Source organism: Chanodichthys erythropterus, chromosome 6 (genome assembly GCF_024489055.1).
Source record: "Chanodichthys erythropterus isolate Z2021 chromosome 6, ASM2448905v1, whole genome shotgun sequence".
Lineage (NCBI taxonomy): Eukaryota > Metazoa > Chordata > Actinopteri > Cypriniformes > Xenocyprididae > Chanodichthys > Chanodichthys erythropterus.
The window spans coordinates 2,296,462-2,316,732 of record NC_090226.1 but is presented as its reverse complement, the minus strand read 5'-3'; the positions used below and the strand labels follow the sequence as shown (position 1 = coordinate 2,316,732).

Sequence of the window (20,271 nt, the reverse complement as noted above, 5' to 3'; positions counted from 1 at the left end):
CACCCTCACGTCGTCCCACACCTGTAAAACCTTCGTTAATCTTCGGAATGCAAATTGAGATATTTTTGTTGAAATCCGACGGCTCCGTGTGGCCCTGTGAGTACAGTGGTTCAATATTAATATTATAAAATGACAAGAATATTTTTGGTGCACCAAAAAAACAAAATAACGGTCGATTTCAAAACCCTGCTTCAGGAAGCTTCAGAGCGTTATGAATCAGTGTATCGAATCAGTGGTTTGGAGCGCCAGAGTCACGTGATTTCAGCAGTTTGGCGGTTTGACACGCGATCTGAATCATGATTCGACACACTGATTCATAACGCTCTGAAGCTTCCTGAAGCAGTGTTTTGAAATCGACCATCACTAAATAAGTCGTTATTTTATTTTTTTGGCGCACCAAAAATATTCTCATCGCTTTATAATATTAATATTGAACCACTGTACTTACATGAACTGATTTAAATATGTTTTTAGTACATTAATGGATCTTGAGAGAGGAAATGTCATTGCTCCCTATGCAGGCCTCACTGAGCTATCGGATTTCAACAAAAATATCTTAAATTGCGTTCCAAAGATGAACAAAGGTCTTACGGGTGTGGAACGACATGAGGGTGAGTAATTAATGACATTATTTTCATTTTTGGGTCAACCAACCCTTTGTATTATTTCAGGTTTAGTTTTAGTTCAGTTTTAGTTTTTATTTATTTTCAGTTAGTAATTTTAGTGCTTCAACTTACTTCAACTTTTTATTTCCAAGGTAACTAATTTTAGTTTAGTTTAGGGCTTCTCAGAAGCGGAAGTCTTCATAGTTGGGTAAACTTTTATAGCGGTAATTTTGTGTTTTCCTTTTTCAAAAATAGCAAAAGAAAAAACCCACAATATGTTTCATAACTTTCAAAAAGAGGAAAAAAATATAGAGCAAAAAAATATAGAGCCTCAGAGTTCCCGCCCTTTTCACAGACTGTGATGACGCGTTTTAACGGTCATCAATAACGTTAATCCTGCAATTTTTAAAAACATTTTCATTAAAAAAAATGTTGAAAAACGACTTTAACATATGCTATTAGTAAAACTTTTTTTTTATCAGATGACACTGAAACAATTTTTTCAATGTTTAATCCAGGTACGTCCTAATTTCTAAAATATATAGTTTAGGATAGCCGAATTAAATAATGTTGTTGTTTTTAATAAAAAAAATTATCTCTTTATTTGAAGTATATTTTTTGTATAGCGATTTTGACAAAGCAGCTTCACAGAAAACCCATGCAAAACGTATTTTGTGCAGTGTATTAATGTAAAGCATAAATTGTCATTGTTATGTGACGTGTCTAGCCTATATAAACACAAACACACACCACTGACCCACATCCAGCGTTTATTCTACAGGAACTGATGCAATAAGACCTCTCTGTTACAAACCCCGCCCTCACTTCATCCAGGAGCGCTGATTGGTCTGACGCGACAGCATCTCGCCTCTCATTGGTGCCTCCATGTGTCAGTCAGAGCGTGTTCTCTCTGCACATGGAGGGAATGAAGCCACGTTGACACCAATTAGTGTTTTTGTTGCGTTTGATTTTCTACAACACCGAACCGAATCTTCAGTTCTCAGTGAATCTCGGCGGAGGTGAGAAAATATTCATTTTCCTGAGATGATGAAATGTTTTCGAGATTGTATCAGGCTGCAGGATAAGGAATGATTATTCATATGCACTCATCATACTAACAATAACATCATATTTATACTTTATGCTATTGTGTATGACAGCAATATTACTGTAGTTGATGCACAGTTAGGCAAAATGATAAAAATAGCCCATTTTTATAATTTTGCTTAATTGTGCATCAACTACTACAGTAATATTGTGGTCATTATGTTGCAATGTATGCATAATATGCCTGTATAATTGTTATTTTACAGTGTTTTTCTGTAATTTATTATTGTCTTCCAGCTTCTTCAGGTTGTGAATGTGTTGTTGCTCAAGCTTTGATTCCCAGTGAATGCATGAACAGCATATGTTCTCAATGCAATGCAATGCATGTTTGTGTGGATGAAAGTGTTTGGCAGAAGAGTAATCGAGTTGATGTGTGTGATTGTGTTTCTGCAGGTAGGAATCATCAGGATGAGTGTGGGCTTCATTGGAGCGGGTCAGCTGGCACATGCCCTGGTCAAGGGATTCACAGCAGCGGGTGAGAAACCTCATCAGACACATACTAATGAACTTTAGTCTCTCGACTGATCGGATTGTTCTATCATTTTATTTGTTTTGCATGCAACAACCAGGTCACAGTGACCACGTCTGTCAAGATCCAAAAATAACAAGCTTTTGTTTTTATATTTTATTTGATTAAAGTTTTTTAGAAATTGTATTATGTTTTTTTTAATATTGCTATTTAAGTTTAATTTATTTTTATTATTTCAGTTTTAGTTATTTATTTATTTAATAATAATAATATTTTTTATGTTTTCATTTTAATTTTCGAAATTTAGTTAGATGCTTTTTTCATTTTTTTATTAGTGTTTTTTTATATTAATATTTAGGTTTAATTTAAGTTTTAGTTATTTGTCTATTTATTTCCAGTTTGTAATTTTAGTGCATCTAATAAATGGCAGTGTTTCTCATTTTTGTTTAGTGCATCTGTTATTTATATTATTTCATTTAACAAATATATTATTTAATCATTTTAATCAACAATTATAACCTTGGTTCCAGTAAGATCTAATGTAGAAGTCTTCAAATTACGACAGAAATTATTTGAACAACAATTTGTTTAAATAATGAAATCTTCTTCTTTTTCTTCTTATTTTTTTTTTTTACCTCAAATACAAATAATTTTTCTCCCTGTGGTCCATTTTTTTTTAAAATAATAAACTTTTTAAAAAAAATTAAAATCTTTTTTTATTTTTTTTTATTTTAGAAATGTAGTTACATGCTTTGTCATTTTTATTAGTATTCAGTTTTTTTATATGAATATTTAGGTTTAATACATTTTTATTATTTCAGTTTTATTTATTTATTTTATTTCTTTATTTCCAGTTTGAAATTTTAGTGCATAAACTTAAAGGCAATGTTTCTCATTTTTATTTAGTATATCTTTTATTTATATTATTTTATTTATTTTAACAAGTATATATATTTTAATCATTTTAGATTACAATAATAACCTTAGTTCCAGTAAGTTCTAATATAGAAGTATTATTATTTAACCTTCTATTTTTTAACCTCAAATACAAATTATTTTTTGCCCTCTGTGGTCTTTTTTTTAATATTATTATTATTTTTATTATAAACTTTTATTTTTCTGTTTTCATTTTAATTTTAGAAATTTAGTCCTTTTTATTAGGGTTTGTTTTTTATATTAATATTTAGGTTTAATTTATTTTTATTATTTCACTTTTAATTTTTATTTATTTGCAGTTAGTAATTTTAGAGTTTCAACTTAAAATACAATTTCAGTTAGTTGCAAAAGCATTTCTAATTTTCATTAGGGTTAGGTTTTCATCTAATATTTATATTTGATTTTTATTTCATTTGCATTTCTGTCAGCGCTGCTTTGCGACAAGTTTTTTTTTTTTTTTACTTTAAAACTCAAATACAAATTATATTTTTCCCCCCTGTGGTCCATTTCATTCAGCTCTTTTACATACAACAACCAGTTCGACTCTCAATATCCAAAAATATCAAACCACACAATAAGCGTGTCATAGTCGTATAGTGTATGTTCTCCGTTTCCTGAAGTCATGTTGTGTTTGTGTTTTTGCTCTGTGTTTTTCAGGTGTAATTGCTGCAAACAGAATCACAGCGAGTTCACCTGACACAGATCTGCCAACAGTCTCCGGTCTACGGGTGTGTGAACCTGAACTCTGATGTTTAAAGTTTAAAGTTGTCATGAAAGAGAAGTTGCACTCGTCTTTTCTTCCCTATTGTGCCGTATATCCGAGAGAAACTGCTTTGCAAACAAGAACAAATGTAGGTCGGGGCTTGATTTTGTCTGTAGGGAATTGATTGGATGGTTGTGGTTTGCTATTGGTGGATCTCATGTGAGTGACAGGTTGCTCCGCCTTCATCATCAGATGTCGCTGCAAGAGGGAAGGGAAGTTATTCTAATTCAAAATTACGAGGAACATGAATTTAAAACAATGATGATGAAGTGCACCGATAAATCATTTCGAATAAACACTGCAATATTCCATAATAATATGAATTTAATTTTGATTTCATGATGACTTAAACATGTTCTTTTCACAGAAAATGGGCGTCAGTTTGACTACAAGCAACAAAGAAGCCACACACAAGAGTGACGTTCTGTTCCTGGCGGTCAAGCCGCACATCATCCCGTTCGTTCTGGATGAAATCGGTCCGGATATCGAGGACCGTCACCTCATCGTCTCCTGTGCTGCCGGAGTCACGATCAGCTCCATCGAGAAGGTGCGAGACACACGAATACTTCACTGAGTTTCATGCATGCTTTTAATAATGTCATGAACAACTTCTCTACACACTGTGAGTTTAATATAAACCGGACTGACTGAATTATTCAGCAGAAAGTGGCAGATGAAACGCTGCATTATTGTTCTTTTAGTACTAACCTGTCGTGGCTCGTGAAAAACACATTCCTTGCTATTAATTATGCTGAAGCTCGTCTCTCCCTCAGGTTATGCATTTTTCTCTTTTATCAAACATTTTTCCTCGGCCGAAGCTCCCAAAGGAATCAATTATGGTGTGATTTGATCCGTTGTTTCATATTGACCGCTACACGTTCATCTTCTTTTCTTCTCTGTGATTATTTACATGGAGTGTAGAGCAGCTTCTGGAAGTATAAATCATTGTTCCATAAAGCGCATGTTTTCAGCATGTGATTTCCGGAGTAGTTCATTCACTGCACAATGAGTACCCAGTATATGTAAATTACACACATATAAACCGATCAGGCATAACATTATGAGCACTGACAGGTGAAGTGAGTAACACTGATTATCTCTTCATCATGGCGCCTGTTAGTGGGTGGACAGTGAACATTTTGTCCTCAAACTTGATGTTTTAGAAGCAGGAAAAATGGGCAAGCGTAAGGATTTGAGCGAGTTTGACAAGGACCAACTAGACGACTGGGTCAGAGCATCTCCAGAACTGCAGCTCTTGTGGGGTGTTCCCGGTCTGCAGTGGTCAGTATCTATCAAAAGTGATCCAAGGAAGGAACAGTGGTGAACCGGCGATGGGCGGCCGAGGTGGGGAGTGAAGGCTGGACCGTGTGGTCTGATCCAACAGACGAGCTCCTGTAGCTCAAGAAGTTAATGCTGGTTCTGATAGAAAGGTGTCAGAATACAGTAGGGCTGTGATGCACAATTCGATTCGATTACTATTCACATGCTTTCGATTCAATTATTTAGATTCGATTGGATGTAGTATTTCAGTTTCAGTACAAAAATTCAGGAAAAAAATCTCTCAACTAATGCTGTAAACTACACATGAGAGTCAGCTGGTGCTACTATAACAATATTGAAGGTTAAATTAACTTATTTATATACAAACACTTAAATTACACTCAATTATGTTTTTATCATAAATAAAGTTTAGAATTACATAATCATATTCGTTGTTTTTTTTTTTAAATCGTGGATTTATTCAAACATGCATTAAATATTGAAGAACATTAAAAATTATAATGAATATGTAATGGTGCATAGCTATATTTATCTTTCTAGAGTTCACTTTTCTAGCTGACTAATGAGTTTATGGTCACTGAATATGTTTTTCTGAGGTTACAAGCTGTTTTATTGACGTCTTTCCGAGGTTGAAGCACTGATTGAGCGATTACACGAGACATGATACGGATTTCAGTAAGTTGTACTGTATATTTTAACATACCTTCAGATGTTCATGTTTATTTCGCTGTAACTGGTATTAAAGCGGAGGAGAGGATGATCACATGCTTCTCTTTAACTGAGGCGCTAAAGCAATCTGTCACGCCACATTAAACAGTTTATTTTTTTATTTTTTGAATCTCATATTAAGATGGACGTCATTTGAAATCTGAGACTTTGCTTCATATCAAAAGTAACAAAGATTATTGTGATTTATTGAATGGGAGGTGCTACATATTCTGCTCATTCATCAACTGATAACAGACTAGAATAATCGATTCTTGAGATTTAAGAATCGATATCAGTTCGTAAAAATAAGAACCGATTAAAATCAAGAAATCAATATTTTTTACCCAGCTTATTTTTTAGCCAGTGTGACCTTGGCCATCCATGTGGATGTTACTTTGACACGTTCCACCTACCTAAGCATTTTTGCAGACCAAGTACAGCCTTTCATGGTATTCCCTGGTGGCTGTGGCCTCTTTCAGCAGGATAATGCTCCTGCCACAAAGCAAAAATGGTTTGAGGAGCACAACAACGAGTTTGAGGTGTTGACTCCGCCTCCAAATTCCCCAGATCTCAATCCAATCGAGCATCTATGGGATGTGCTGAACAAACAAGTCCGATCCACCTCACAACTTACAGGACTTAAAGGATCTGCTGCTAACATCTTGATACATCAGATACCTCAGCTCACCTTCAGGAGTCCATGCCTCGACGGGTCAGGGCTGTTTTGGCAGCAACACAATATTAGAAAGGTGTCAATGTTATGCCTGATCAGTGAAACATATATTTATATAACATAAACACTTTTAATAATAGCAATAATTCCATGTACAGGTAAATAAGATGCAGATGAATCCTCCTCTGTGTGCAGAAGCTGCTTCAGTACCGCACGTCTCCTAAAGTGATGCGCTGCATGACCAACACGCCGGTGGTGGTGCGCGAGGGAGCGACGGTTTACGCCACGGGAACTCACGCTGACGTGGAGGACGGGAAGCTCCTGGAGCAGCTCATGGCGAGCGTCGGCTTCTGCACGGAGGTGGAGGAGGATCTTATCGACGCCGTGACGGGCCTCAGCGGCAGCGGACCTGCTTACGTGAGCCTCACCTTCACACACTGACAATGGGAAACATGTGGATCATGTGACACTGAAGACTGGAGTAATGATGCTGAAAATTCAGCTTTGATCACAGGAATAAATTATATTTTACTATATATTTGCATAGAACATTAGCTAATTTACGTAGTAGTAATATTTCACAATTTTTACTGTATTTATGACATTTACTTTGTTCTCAGCATGAGAATAACCCCTTTTTTTAATAATTTATATTTGTTTGTTGTCAGGCGTTTACGGCTCTGGACGCTCTGGCTGATGGTGGGGTGAAGATGGGGTTGCCACGGAGACTGGCGGTGAGACTGGGAGCTCAAGCTTTACTGGTACGTCACGTCACATGACTTTTGTAGTCTGGTTTTGAACTGATTATAATAGTGGTTAAAGATGCACATACACAAGATGACATGACCTTTTGACCTTTTTTTTCCAAGTGGTGATAAATGTGAGGCTGAAGCTACAACAATTTTTGTATGTATAAACCTTAAAAAAACTTGAAATGAGTTTAGCTTGATGGCATTACAAATATTATGCAAATTTATGCTTTATTTAGTGATTTTTACATTCCAATACAGCTGTAGTGTCTTATTTAATACTTAAGTGTGTTCTTGACTAATGTTTTTTTTTTTTTTTTTTTTTTTTTTTCTGGATTCTGTTTTATTAAATTAACAAAAATTAAATAAAGTTCAGGGCCCTAAAAATTTAAGGCCCCACACCCCCAAATTTCTGTTTTAATTCTTACAATTTATTATTATTATTATTATTATTATTTATCCAAAAGCATTACAATTTAAGAACACTAATTTTAACAAAAATAAAAGTAAGAATTTTTTTTGCAATTTTATTTTTACTGGATTTTTTAAAAACTCTCTGTCTTAATGGTTGCATTAAATTGTATTTATTTTTTTCAGTACATTTTAACAGTAATTCATTAAATTTTAATAAAAATAAAAGTTTTATGTCCCCATTTCTCCCCCAATTTCCCCCATTTTTTTTTTCTAGATTCTGTTTTATTAAATTAAATTAATTTTAGGGCCCTATTAATTTTTTTTCTTTTTCACATATTCTGTTTTAATGGTTAAATAAATTATTAATCAAAAAGCATTATGATTTAACAACACTTTATTAAATTTTAACAAAAAAGTTTTTAAATCTTTTGGAAAAAAAAAATATTTTTCCCCAAATCCCCCTTTTTTTCTTTTTTTCCTCCTCCTTTCTTTCTTTTTTTCTGGATTCTGTTTTAAATGTTAAACTATATTGCAGTAATTAAAAACCATATCTAATGAATTGAAATCATAAAAATTATTATTACATTTGAACAAAAGCTACATTTTTAGAGCCTATGAAATCCATTTTATTTTTTCCAAAATTCCAGTTTTCTTCTGTCATTATTATTTACAGGGTGCGGCTAAAATGCTTTTGGACTCGGAGCAGCACCCGGGGCAACTGAAGGACAACGTCTGCTCACCAGGTGGCGCTACAATCCACGCACTGCACTTCCTGGAGAGCGGAGGCTTCCGGAGTCTCCTAATCAACGCCGTGGAGGCGTCCTGCATCCGAACCCGGTAAGAGAAAAACTTTAATAATCAAAAAGCAAGTCTAATCAATTGAATTTAATGTAACCAATTTGAACAATGTAAGGCTGAACACTTTCCTCATTTTGGCTGCATGAGATTCTCCAGCTTTGTTGTTGTTGAGCTGTTAAAGCGCCGCCCTCTTCTGGAAAGGGGGCGGGGAGCAGCAGCTCATTTGCATTTAAAGGGACACACAAACGGCGTGTTTTTTCTCACACCCAAATAGATTTTGACATAAATTTGACAAGCTATAATAAATGATCTGTGGGGTATTTTCAGCTGAAACTTCACAGACACATTCTGAAGACATCAAAGACTTATATTACATCTTGTGAAAGGAGCATTATAGGTCTCCTTTAAATGAAAATAGTAGTAGAGCCCAAAAACAGCATAAAGAAAAGCAGGTCCTTTTTATTAACATGTTCCTCTTGGCAGGGAGCTGCAGTTTCTGGCCGATCAGGAGAGGATCTCGCCCGCTGCCATCAAGAAGACGACGCTGGATAAAGTGCTGCAGCAGCCGGGTGTCTCGTCCACGTCAGTGGGAACCAAGAGCAGAGTGAACCTGTTCAACAACCGGAGCGGCGCCAAGAAGACCTGAACATGACGATCTGATCTCTCACGGGACAATACAAGAAGATGGCAGTGGCGTCCGTCCATACAAACACACACATCACACTGAAGTGCATTATGATGTTACACTAGTACAGGAAATTATCTCATTATGGAGTGTCATTCTCATGCCATATCTCTGAGAATTTAAAGGAAGTAATATAAAATGTCAATAGTCACTTTACGGTCATTTGCACACAAACCTTCAGACCTGTTGATTTTTCTGTGTGGCTCTTTAAAAGTTTCTTTACTTCTCTTGATCTCTTTTGAATATTTTACCTCTTTTTCGAACACTTCATGTGGATTAATTGATGCCCGTATATAATTTTTATTTTATTTTTAAAACGTTAATAATGGATGTCAAACAGCCAAAGTGTTTTGTAAGCCGGTTGTCATGTGTGAAGCATCTTTCTGTCTGTCCGTTATGTGTATTTCTATTGCAGAAAACCACATAAATGGTGCTTAATGTTAAAAAAGAAGTGCTTACGCTTGCAGTTTTATTTCCGTCTGCTTCATTGATGAACTTCGTTCCTGATGAGCGAGAACATTGAGTTTGTTTCAGACCTGTAATTCGAGCAGGAGGGAACTATGAATAATTAATGTTTCTTTAAGCAAATGAACTGAAGGTGTTTCTCAACAGGAGAACAAACACGCTGCGTCATGACGGCCTTCAGGTGCTGAACACACAAACCACCAAAAACATTGCACAAGTTTTTCTCAGTAGAGGCTTCTTCCTCGTGTGTTACCGTAAACTGTTTCTCCATGTGATTGCGCAAGTTTTTTTCAGTCATTGAACATTTCAGTTATTAGCGAGTCTAGTCATTCTCAACACTGAACTGAGTTCAGCTGAATAATGACACTTGTCTTTTTTTAGAGCTGCTTTACAGCAGAACTGAATTCTGTTTGCATCACTGATCTTTTCCGTTTCTCATGGTGAAGCTGTTCTGAAATGATCTGTACTGTAGAAATGAAGGTGACTTGACTTTACTAGTCAGTCATCTCAAATATTAGTTCTGATAGTGATGTTCTGAAAGTTAACACTTGATCAGATGCACTAAATGTACTAAAAACAGACAACTTGTACTCAGAAAAAAGGTTCAGTCACACTCTAACACACACTCATTCACTCACTGATTCACACATTCAATCACAGACACAATCACTCATTCATTCACACACACTCACTCGCACTTACTCACTCATACTTATTCACACACACTCATTCACTAACACACTCATTCATTCACTCACACACACTCACTCATTCATTCACACACACTCACTCGCACTTACTCACTCATACTTATTCACACACACTCATTCACTAACACACTCATTCATTCACTCACACACACTCACTCATTCATTCACACACACACACTCACTCATTCATTCACTCACACACACACACTCATTCACTCTCACATTCATTCACTCACACACACTCACTCATTCATTCACTCACACACACACTCATTCATTCACTCACACACACACACTCATTCACTCTCACATTCATTCACACACACACTCACTCATTCACTAACACACACTCACTCATTCATTCACTCACACATTCATTCACTCACACACACTCACTCATTCATTCACTCACACACACACACTCATTCACTCTCACATTCATTCACACACACACACACTCATTCACTAACACACACACACTCATTCACTAACACACACACACTCACTCATTCACTCACACACTCACTCATTCACTCACTCGCTCGCATACTCACACTTATTCACTCACACACACATTCACTCACTCACACACACATTCACTCACACACACTCATTCACTCACTCACTCACACACACATTCACTCACACACACTCATTCACACACTCGCTCGCATACTCACACTTATTCACTCACACACACATTCACTCACTCACACACACATTCACTCACACACACTCATTCACTCACTCACTCACACACACATTCACTCACACACACTCATTCACTCACACACTCACTCATTCACTCACTCGCTCGCATACTCACACTTATTCACTCACACACACATTCACTCACTCACACACACATTCACTCACACACACTCATTCACTCACTCACTCACACACACATTCACTCACACACACTCATTCACACACTCGCTCGCATACTCACACTTATTCACTCACACACACATTCACTCACTCACACACACATTCACTCACACACACTCATTCACTCACTCACTCACACACACATTCACTCACACACACTCATTCACTCACTCACTCACACACACTCACAGACTCGCACACTTATTCACACACACTCATTCACTCACTCACTCACACACACTCACAGACTCGCACACACTTATTCACAAACACACACTCATTCACTCACACACTCGCACACTCACACTTATTCACTCACTCATACTTATTCACACACACACACTCATTCACTCACACTTATTCACACACACACTCATTCACTCACACACACACTCGCACTTATTCACTCACATATTCACTTACTCACTTATTCACACACACACACATTCACTCACACACTCAGACTCGCACACACTTATTCACACACACACACACTCATTCACTCACACACTCGCACACTCATACTTATTCACACACACACTCATTCACTCACACTCATTCACTCATTCATTCACACACTCACTCACTCATTCACACACACACACACTCATTCACTCACACTCATTCACTCATTCATTCACACACTCACACATTCATTCACTCACACACTCATTCATTCACACACACACTCATTCACTCACACACTCACTCATTCACTCACTCACTCATTCATTCACACACACTCACTCATTCATTCACTCACACACTCATTCATTCACTCACACACACACACTCACTCATTCACACACACACACACACACACACACTCATTCACTCACACACTCACTCATTCATTCATTCACTCACTCACTCATTCACACAGACACACTCACTCACTCATTCACTCACACACACTCACTCATTCATTCACTCACACACTCACTCACTCATTCATTCACACACACACTCACTCATTCATTCACTCACACACTCATTCACTCACTCATTCATTCACACACACACACTCACTCACTCATTCACTCACACACTCACTCATTCATTCACTCACACACTCACTCATTCATTCACTCACACACACACACTCACTCATTCACTCACACACACACTCATTCATTCACTCACACACACTCACTCATTCACTCACACACTCACTCATTCATTCATTCACACACTCACTCACTCATTCACTCACACACACACTCACTCATTCACTCACACACACACACACACTCATTCATTCACTCACACACTCACTCATTCATTCATTCACACACTCACTCACTCATTCATTCACTCACACACACACACACTCATTCATTCACTCATACACACACTCACTCACTCATTCACTCACACACTCACTCATTCATTCACTCACACACACACTCACTCACTCATGCATTCACTCACTCATTCATTCACTCACACACTCACTCACTCATTCATTCACTCACTCACACACACACTCACTCATGCATTCACTCACTCATTCATTCACTCACACACTCACTCATTCACTCACTCACTCACACACACACACACTCACTCACTCATGCATTCACTCACTCATTCATTCACACACTCACTCACTCATTCATTCACTCACACACACACTCTCTCACTCATTCATTCACTCACACACACACTCACTCATTCATTCACTCACACACTCACTCATTCATTCACTCACACACACACTCATTCATTCACTCACTCACACACACACTCACTCATGCATTCACTCACTCATTCATTCACTCACTCATTCATTCACTCACTCACACACACACTCACTCACTCATGCATTCACTCACTCATTCATTCACTCACTCACTCATTCATTCACTCACACACTCACTCACTCATTCATTCACTCACACACACACTCACTCATGCATTCACTCACTCATTCATTCACTCACACACACTCACTCATTCATTCACTCACACACACACACACACACACACTCATTCATTCACTCACACACACACTCACTCACTCATTCACTCACACACTCACTCATTCATTCACTCACACACTCACTCACTCATGCATTCACTCACTCATTCACTCACACACTCACTCACTCATTCATTCACTCACACACACACTCACTCACTCATGCATTCACTCACTCATTCATTCACTCACACACTCACTCACTCATTCATTCACTCACACACTCACTCATTCATTCACTCACTCACACACACACTCACTCACTCACTCATGCATTCACTCACTCATTCATTCACACACTCACTCATTCACTCACACACACACTCTCTCACTCATTCATTCACTCACACACACACACTCACTCATTCATTCACTCACACACTCACTCATTCATTCACTCACACACACACACACTCACTCATTCATTCACTCACACACTCACTCATTCATTCACTCACACACTCACTCACTCATTCATTCACTCACACACTCACTCATTCATTCATTCACTCACACACACACTCACTCATTCATTCACTCACACACACTCACTCATTCATTCACTCACACACACACACACTCATTCATTCACTCACACACACACTCACTCATTCATTCACTCACACACTCACTCATTCATTCACTCACACACACACACTCATTCACTCACACACACACACTCACTCATTCATTCACTCACTCACTCACTCATTCATTCACTCACACACACACTCACTCATTCATTCATTCATTCACTCACACACACACACTCATTCATTCACTCACACACACACTCACTCATTCATTCACTCACTCACACACACACTCACTCATTCATTCACTCACACACTCATTCACTCACACACTCACTCACTCATTCATTCACTCACACACACACACACTCATTCATTCACTCACACACACACTCACTCATTCATTCACTCACACACTCACTCATTCACTCACACACATACACACTCACTCATGCATTCACTCACTCATTCACTCACACACTCACTCATTCATTCACTCACACACACACTTATTCATTCACTCACACACTCATTCATTCACTCACACACACACTCATTCTTTCACTCACACACACACTCACTCACTCACTCACTCATTCACTCACACACACACTCACTCATTCATTCACTCACACACACACACACACACACTCACTCACTCATTCATTCACTCACACACTCACACACTAATTCACTCACTCATTCATTCACTCACACACACTCATTCATTCACTCACACACTCACTCATTAATTCACTCATTCACACACACTCGCATACTCAATCACTCACACACTCATTCACTCACACACTTATTCACTCACACACTAATTCACTCACTCATTCATTCACTAACACACTCACTCATTCATTCACTCACACACTCACTCACTCATGCATTCACACACTCACTCACTCATGCATTCACTCACTCACTCACTTATTCATTCACTCACTCACTCACTCACTCATTCACACACACACTCGCATACTCAATCACTCACACACACATTCACTCATACACTTATTCACTCACACTAATTCACTCACTCATTCATTCACACACACACACACACTCACTCATTCACTAACACACACACTCACTCATTCATTCACTCACACACTCACACACATTCATTCACTCACACACTCATTCACTCACTCATTCACACACACTCATTCATTCACTTACACACTCACTCATTCATTCATTCACACACTCACTCACTCATTCATTCACTCATTCACACACACACTCGCATACTCAATCACTCACACACTCATTCACTCACACACTTATTCACTCACACACTAATACACTCACTCATTCATTCACTCACTCACACACACACACACTCACTCATTCACTAACACACTCACTCATTCATTCACTCACACACTAATTCACTCACTCACTTATTCACTCACTCACTCATTCACACACACACACACTCGCATACTCAATCACTCACTCATTCATTCACTCACACACACACACACACTCATTCACTAACACACTCACTCATTCATTCACTCACACACTCACACACATTCATTCACTCACACACTCATTCACTCACTCACTCACTCACACACACTCATTCATTCACTTACACACTCACTCATTCATTCACACACTCACTCACTCATTCATTCACTCATTCACACACACACACTCACACACTCAATCACTCACACACTTATTCACTCACACACTAATACACTCACTCATTCATTCACTCACACACACTCACTCATTCACTCACACACTCATTCATTCATTCACACACTCACTCATTCATTCACTCATTCACACACACACTCGCATACTCAATCACTCACACACACATTCACTCACACACTTATTCACTCACACACTAATTCACTCACTCATTCATCACACACACTCACACACACACACACACAAGCGCACATTCACTACTGAGTGAGTGTGTGTGTGTGTGTGTGTGTGTGTGTGTGTGTGTGTGTGTGTGTGTGTGAGTGAGTTCTGCTGCGTTGAGCTGATGTGAGGGAACGTTTCCAAACTCAGCTGGAGGCTCAGCTATTTCTAGAGCTGAATTTTGTAGATGTTTTTTCTGCTCAGCTGGCATGTAGATGAGTGCATGAAGACAGACGCCTGTTTTAGAACCGTCAGGGTCACTTCTGAAGCTGCTCTGACCTACAGGTCAAAGTTCATGTAGAGGAGACACCAGCTCAGAGAAGGAAACGAGCAGAGCAAAGTGGCTGACCAATACTGTATAAGAACATTTTATGTTTTTTTGCTAATGTTATGAAAACATTACTCCTGAATGTTCTGTTCATTTTTTAAATGCGAACATCAAGGGATTGTATCATTCTTCAAACATTATGTGAATGTTACTTTTGAGTGTTCTCTGAACATTCTAAAACAGGTAGTAATTGTGCTAACATTCTGAGAACATTATTAAAGACTGAATATTTCTGAATGAATGTTTTAATAATCTTAATGAAAGGATGTTTGCTCATAACTTTGAGAGAACCTTGCCGGAACGTTCTTTGTGAGCTGGGATAATGGCATTTGTGATGGCTGACCTCCATGTGATCCTGATGGTGTGTTATTTTATATTGCAACCTGTTTGATCAAATTACACAAATCATAACATCAGCATTTAGAAAGATGAGTTGACATCCTCAGTAAAGCTGGCTGTCCCTTCAGCTCTTTATGAACATCCTGTTCCTTTTCTTATCATTATGTAAAAAGTCTAATAAAGCTGAAGTGCCCAAGTCTGACTGGGGCAGATTCCTGATAGACTTCCTTGAATTACAACACAAGCATTTTCATTTTTGCAAAGTTTCAGAGCAAGAGTTAATTTCTGTTCCTCAGAACCTTTCAAAGTGATTACTATTATGTGTCGATGTCTTTCCCTTCACGGGCAGGACAGCAGGATTAGTTCCAGCGTTCAGCATGTGATTAAGGACGCTGCTCTTGTGTTGTGTGTTCTGAGGGCCGCTGTTTATTTGTGTCTCTGATTGGAAGTCGAGGAGGCGCTAAAGAGTTTGATAATCCTCCTTTTATTCCAGGGGTTCTTCCTCGGCTGGCCCAGCGCTCTCAAACGCTGATAAGTCAAACGAATCTTACGCTCCTGTTATTCCTCTGGAAACACGCGGGACTGTTTCAGACATCATTTTCTGATGATGTTCCACAAACACAATCAGTCATTTTCTCCATTCTTGAGTTGCTCGCCTCGCCAAACAAGTTTCTTCAAAAGAGCTTTTGCCTATTTGTGAACCATTTTTAACTACTTGGGATTATTTTTATTCTAAGTTTTTGCACAGATAAAAGGGATAGATCATCCAAAAGGAAAAATTCTCATTTACTCTTATGTTGCCTGTCCCAGCTAACAGGGAACGTTCTCAGAACGTTCTAACAAGGTTCTCTCAAAGTTCATTCAAAAGTAATGTTCTCATTATGTTTGCAAAATTATAAAATGCAATGTTTTTAAAACATTGGACATTTTGAATGTTCTGAGAACATTCATAAATAATGTTTTCATAACTTAATATTAAGATATCTAACTTAATATTAATATGTAACATAAATGTTTGTGTATAATAATATAATACACACACACACACACACACATATTTACAAACGTTTGTTAGATGAGAACATTCATAAATAATGTTTTCATAACTTAATATTAGTGCTGTCAAATCGATTAATCGTGATTAATCGCATATCGCATCTAACATAAGTTTGTGTTTATAACACACACACATATATTTACAAACTTTTGTTATATGAGAACATTCAGAAATAATGTTTTCATAACTTAATATTAGTGCTGTCAAATCGATTAATCGTAATTAATCACATAATCGCATATCGCATCTAACAAAGGTTTGTGTATATAATACACACACACACACACACACACACATATATATATTTACAAACTTTTCTTATATGAGAACATTCAAAAATAATGTTTTCATAACTTAATATTAGTGCTGTCAAATCGATTAATCGCGATTAATCACATAATCGCATCTAACATAAAAGTTTGTGTATACACACACATATATTTACAAATGTTTGTTAGATGACAACATTCAGAAATGTTTCATAACTTAATATTAGTGCTGTCAAATCGATTAATTGCGATTAATCGCATAATCACATCTCACATCTAACATAAAAGTTTGCATATATATACACACACACACATACACATATATTTACAAACTTTTCTTATATGAGAACATTCAAAAATAATGTTTTCATAACTTAATATTAGTGCTGTCAAAACGATTAATCGCGATTAATCACATAATCGCATCTAACATAAAAGTTTGTGTATATACACACACACACACACACACACACACATATTTACAAACGTTTGTTAGATGAGAACATTCAGAAATGTTTCATAACTTAATATTAGTGCTGTCAAATCGATTAATTGCGATTAATCGCATAATCACATCTCACATCTAACATAAAAGTTTGCATATATATACACACACACACATACACATATATTTACAAACTTTTCTTATATGAGAACATTCAGAAATAATGTTTTAATAACTTAATATTAGTGCTGTCAAATCGATTAATCACGATTAATCACATAATCGCATCTAACATAAGTTTGTGTTTATAATACACACACACACACACATATATTTACAAACTTTTGTTAGATGAAAACATTCAGAAATAATGTTTTCATAACTTAATGTTAGTGCTGTCAAATTGATTAATCGCATATCGCATCTAAAATAAGTTTGTGTTTATAATACACACACACACACATATATTTACAAACATTTGTTAGATGAGAACATTCAGAAATGTTACATAACTTAATATTAGTGCTGTCAAATCGATTAATTGTGATTAATCGCAAAATCACATCTCACATCTAACATAAAAGTTTGCATATATATACACACACACACATACACATATATTTACAAACTTTTCTTATATGAGAACATTCAAAAATAATGTTTTAATAACTTAATATTAGTGCTGTCAAATCGATTAATCGTTAATAATCGCATATCGCATCTAACATAAGTTTGTGTTTATAATACACACACACACACACACACACACACACACACATATATTTACAAACTTTTCTTATATGAGAACATTCAAAAATAATGTTTTAATAACTTAATATTAGTGCTGTCAAATCGATTAATCGTTAATAATCGCATATCGCATCTAACATAAGTTTGTGTTTATAACACACACACACACACACACACACACATATTTACAAACTTTTGTTAGATGAGAACATTCAGAAATAATGTTTTCATAACTTAATATTAGTGCTGTCAAATCGATTAATCGTAATTAATCACATAATCGCATATCGCATCTAACAAAGGTTTGTGTATATAATACACACACACACACACACACACACACATATATATATATTTACAAACTATTCTTATATGAGAACATTCAAAAATAATGTTTTCATAACTTAATATTAGTGCTGTCAAATCGATTAAACGCGATTAATCACATAATCGCATCTAACATAAAAGTTTGTGTATACACACACACATATATTTACAAACGTTTGTTAGATGACAACATTCAGAAATGTTTCATAACTTAATATTAGTGCTGTCAAATCGATTAATTGCGATTAATCGCATAATCACATCTCACATCTAACATAAAAGTTTGCATATATATACACACACACATACACATATATTTACAAACTTTTCTTATATGAGAACATTCAGAAATAATGTTTTCATAACTTAATATTAGTGCTGTCAAATCGATTAATCACGATTAATCACATAATCGCATCTAACATAAGTTTGTGTTTATAATACACACACACATATATTTACAAACTTTTGTTAGATGAAAACATTCAGAAATAATGTTTTCATAACTTAATGTTAGTGCTGTCAAATTGATTAATCGCATATCGCATCTAAAATAAGTTTGTGTTTATAATACACACACACACACACACACACACATATATTTACAAACTTTTGTTAAATGAGAACATTCAAAAATAATGTTTTCATAACTTAATATTAGTGCTGTCAAATCGATTAATCGTGATTAATCACATAATCGCATCTAACATAAAAGTTTGTGTGTATATATATACACACACATATTTACAAACATTTGTTAGATGAGAACATTCAGAAATGTTTCATAACTTAATATTAGTGCTGTCAAATCGATTAATTGCGATTAATCGCAAAATCACATCTCACATCTAACATAAAAGTTTGCATATATATACACACACACACATACACATATATTTACAAACTTTTCTTATATGAGAACATTCAAAAATAATGTTTTAATAACTTAATATTAGTGCTGTCAAATCGATTAATCGTTAATAATCACATATCGCATCTAACATAAGTTTGTGTTAATAATACACACACACACACACACACACATATATTTACAAACTTTTCTTATATGAGAACATTCAAAAATAATGT

General features: G+C 36.3%; 1 protein-coding gene across 2 annotated transcripts; it reads left to right on the top strand.

The window, feature by feature from the left end:
* The first annotated feature begins 1,485 nt into the window (after positions 1 to 1,485).
* Positions 1,486 to 9,945, top strand: pycr1b (pyrroline-5-carboxylate reductase 1b). 2 transcript variants are annotated; one of them, XM_067387062.1, is made up of 8 exons: positions 1,486 to 1,624; positions 2,106 to 2,187; positions 3,775 to 3,845; positions 4,248 to 4,427; positions 6,738 to 6,959; positions 7,211 to 7,303; positions 8,379 to 8,542; positions 8,987 to 9,945. In XM_067387062.1, the coding sequence occupies exons 2-8, from the start codon at positions 2,121 to 2,123 to the stop codon at positions 9,147 to 9,149; spliced, it is 960 nt and encodes a 319-aa protein (XP_067243163.1). In that variant the 5' UTR covers positions 1,486 to 1,624; positions 2,106 to 2,120; the 3' UTR covers positions 9,150 to 9,945. The 2 variants fall into 2 exon arrangements, with proteins under 2 accessions (XP_067243163.1, XP_067243164.1); XM_067387063.1 differs by lacking the exons at positions 8,379 to 8,542; positions 8,987 to 9,945 and adding an exon at positions 7,412 to 7,542.
* Positions 9,946 to 20,271: the final 10,326 nt, after the last annotated feature.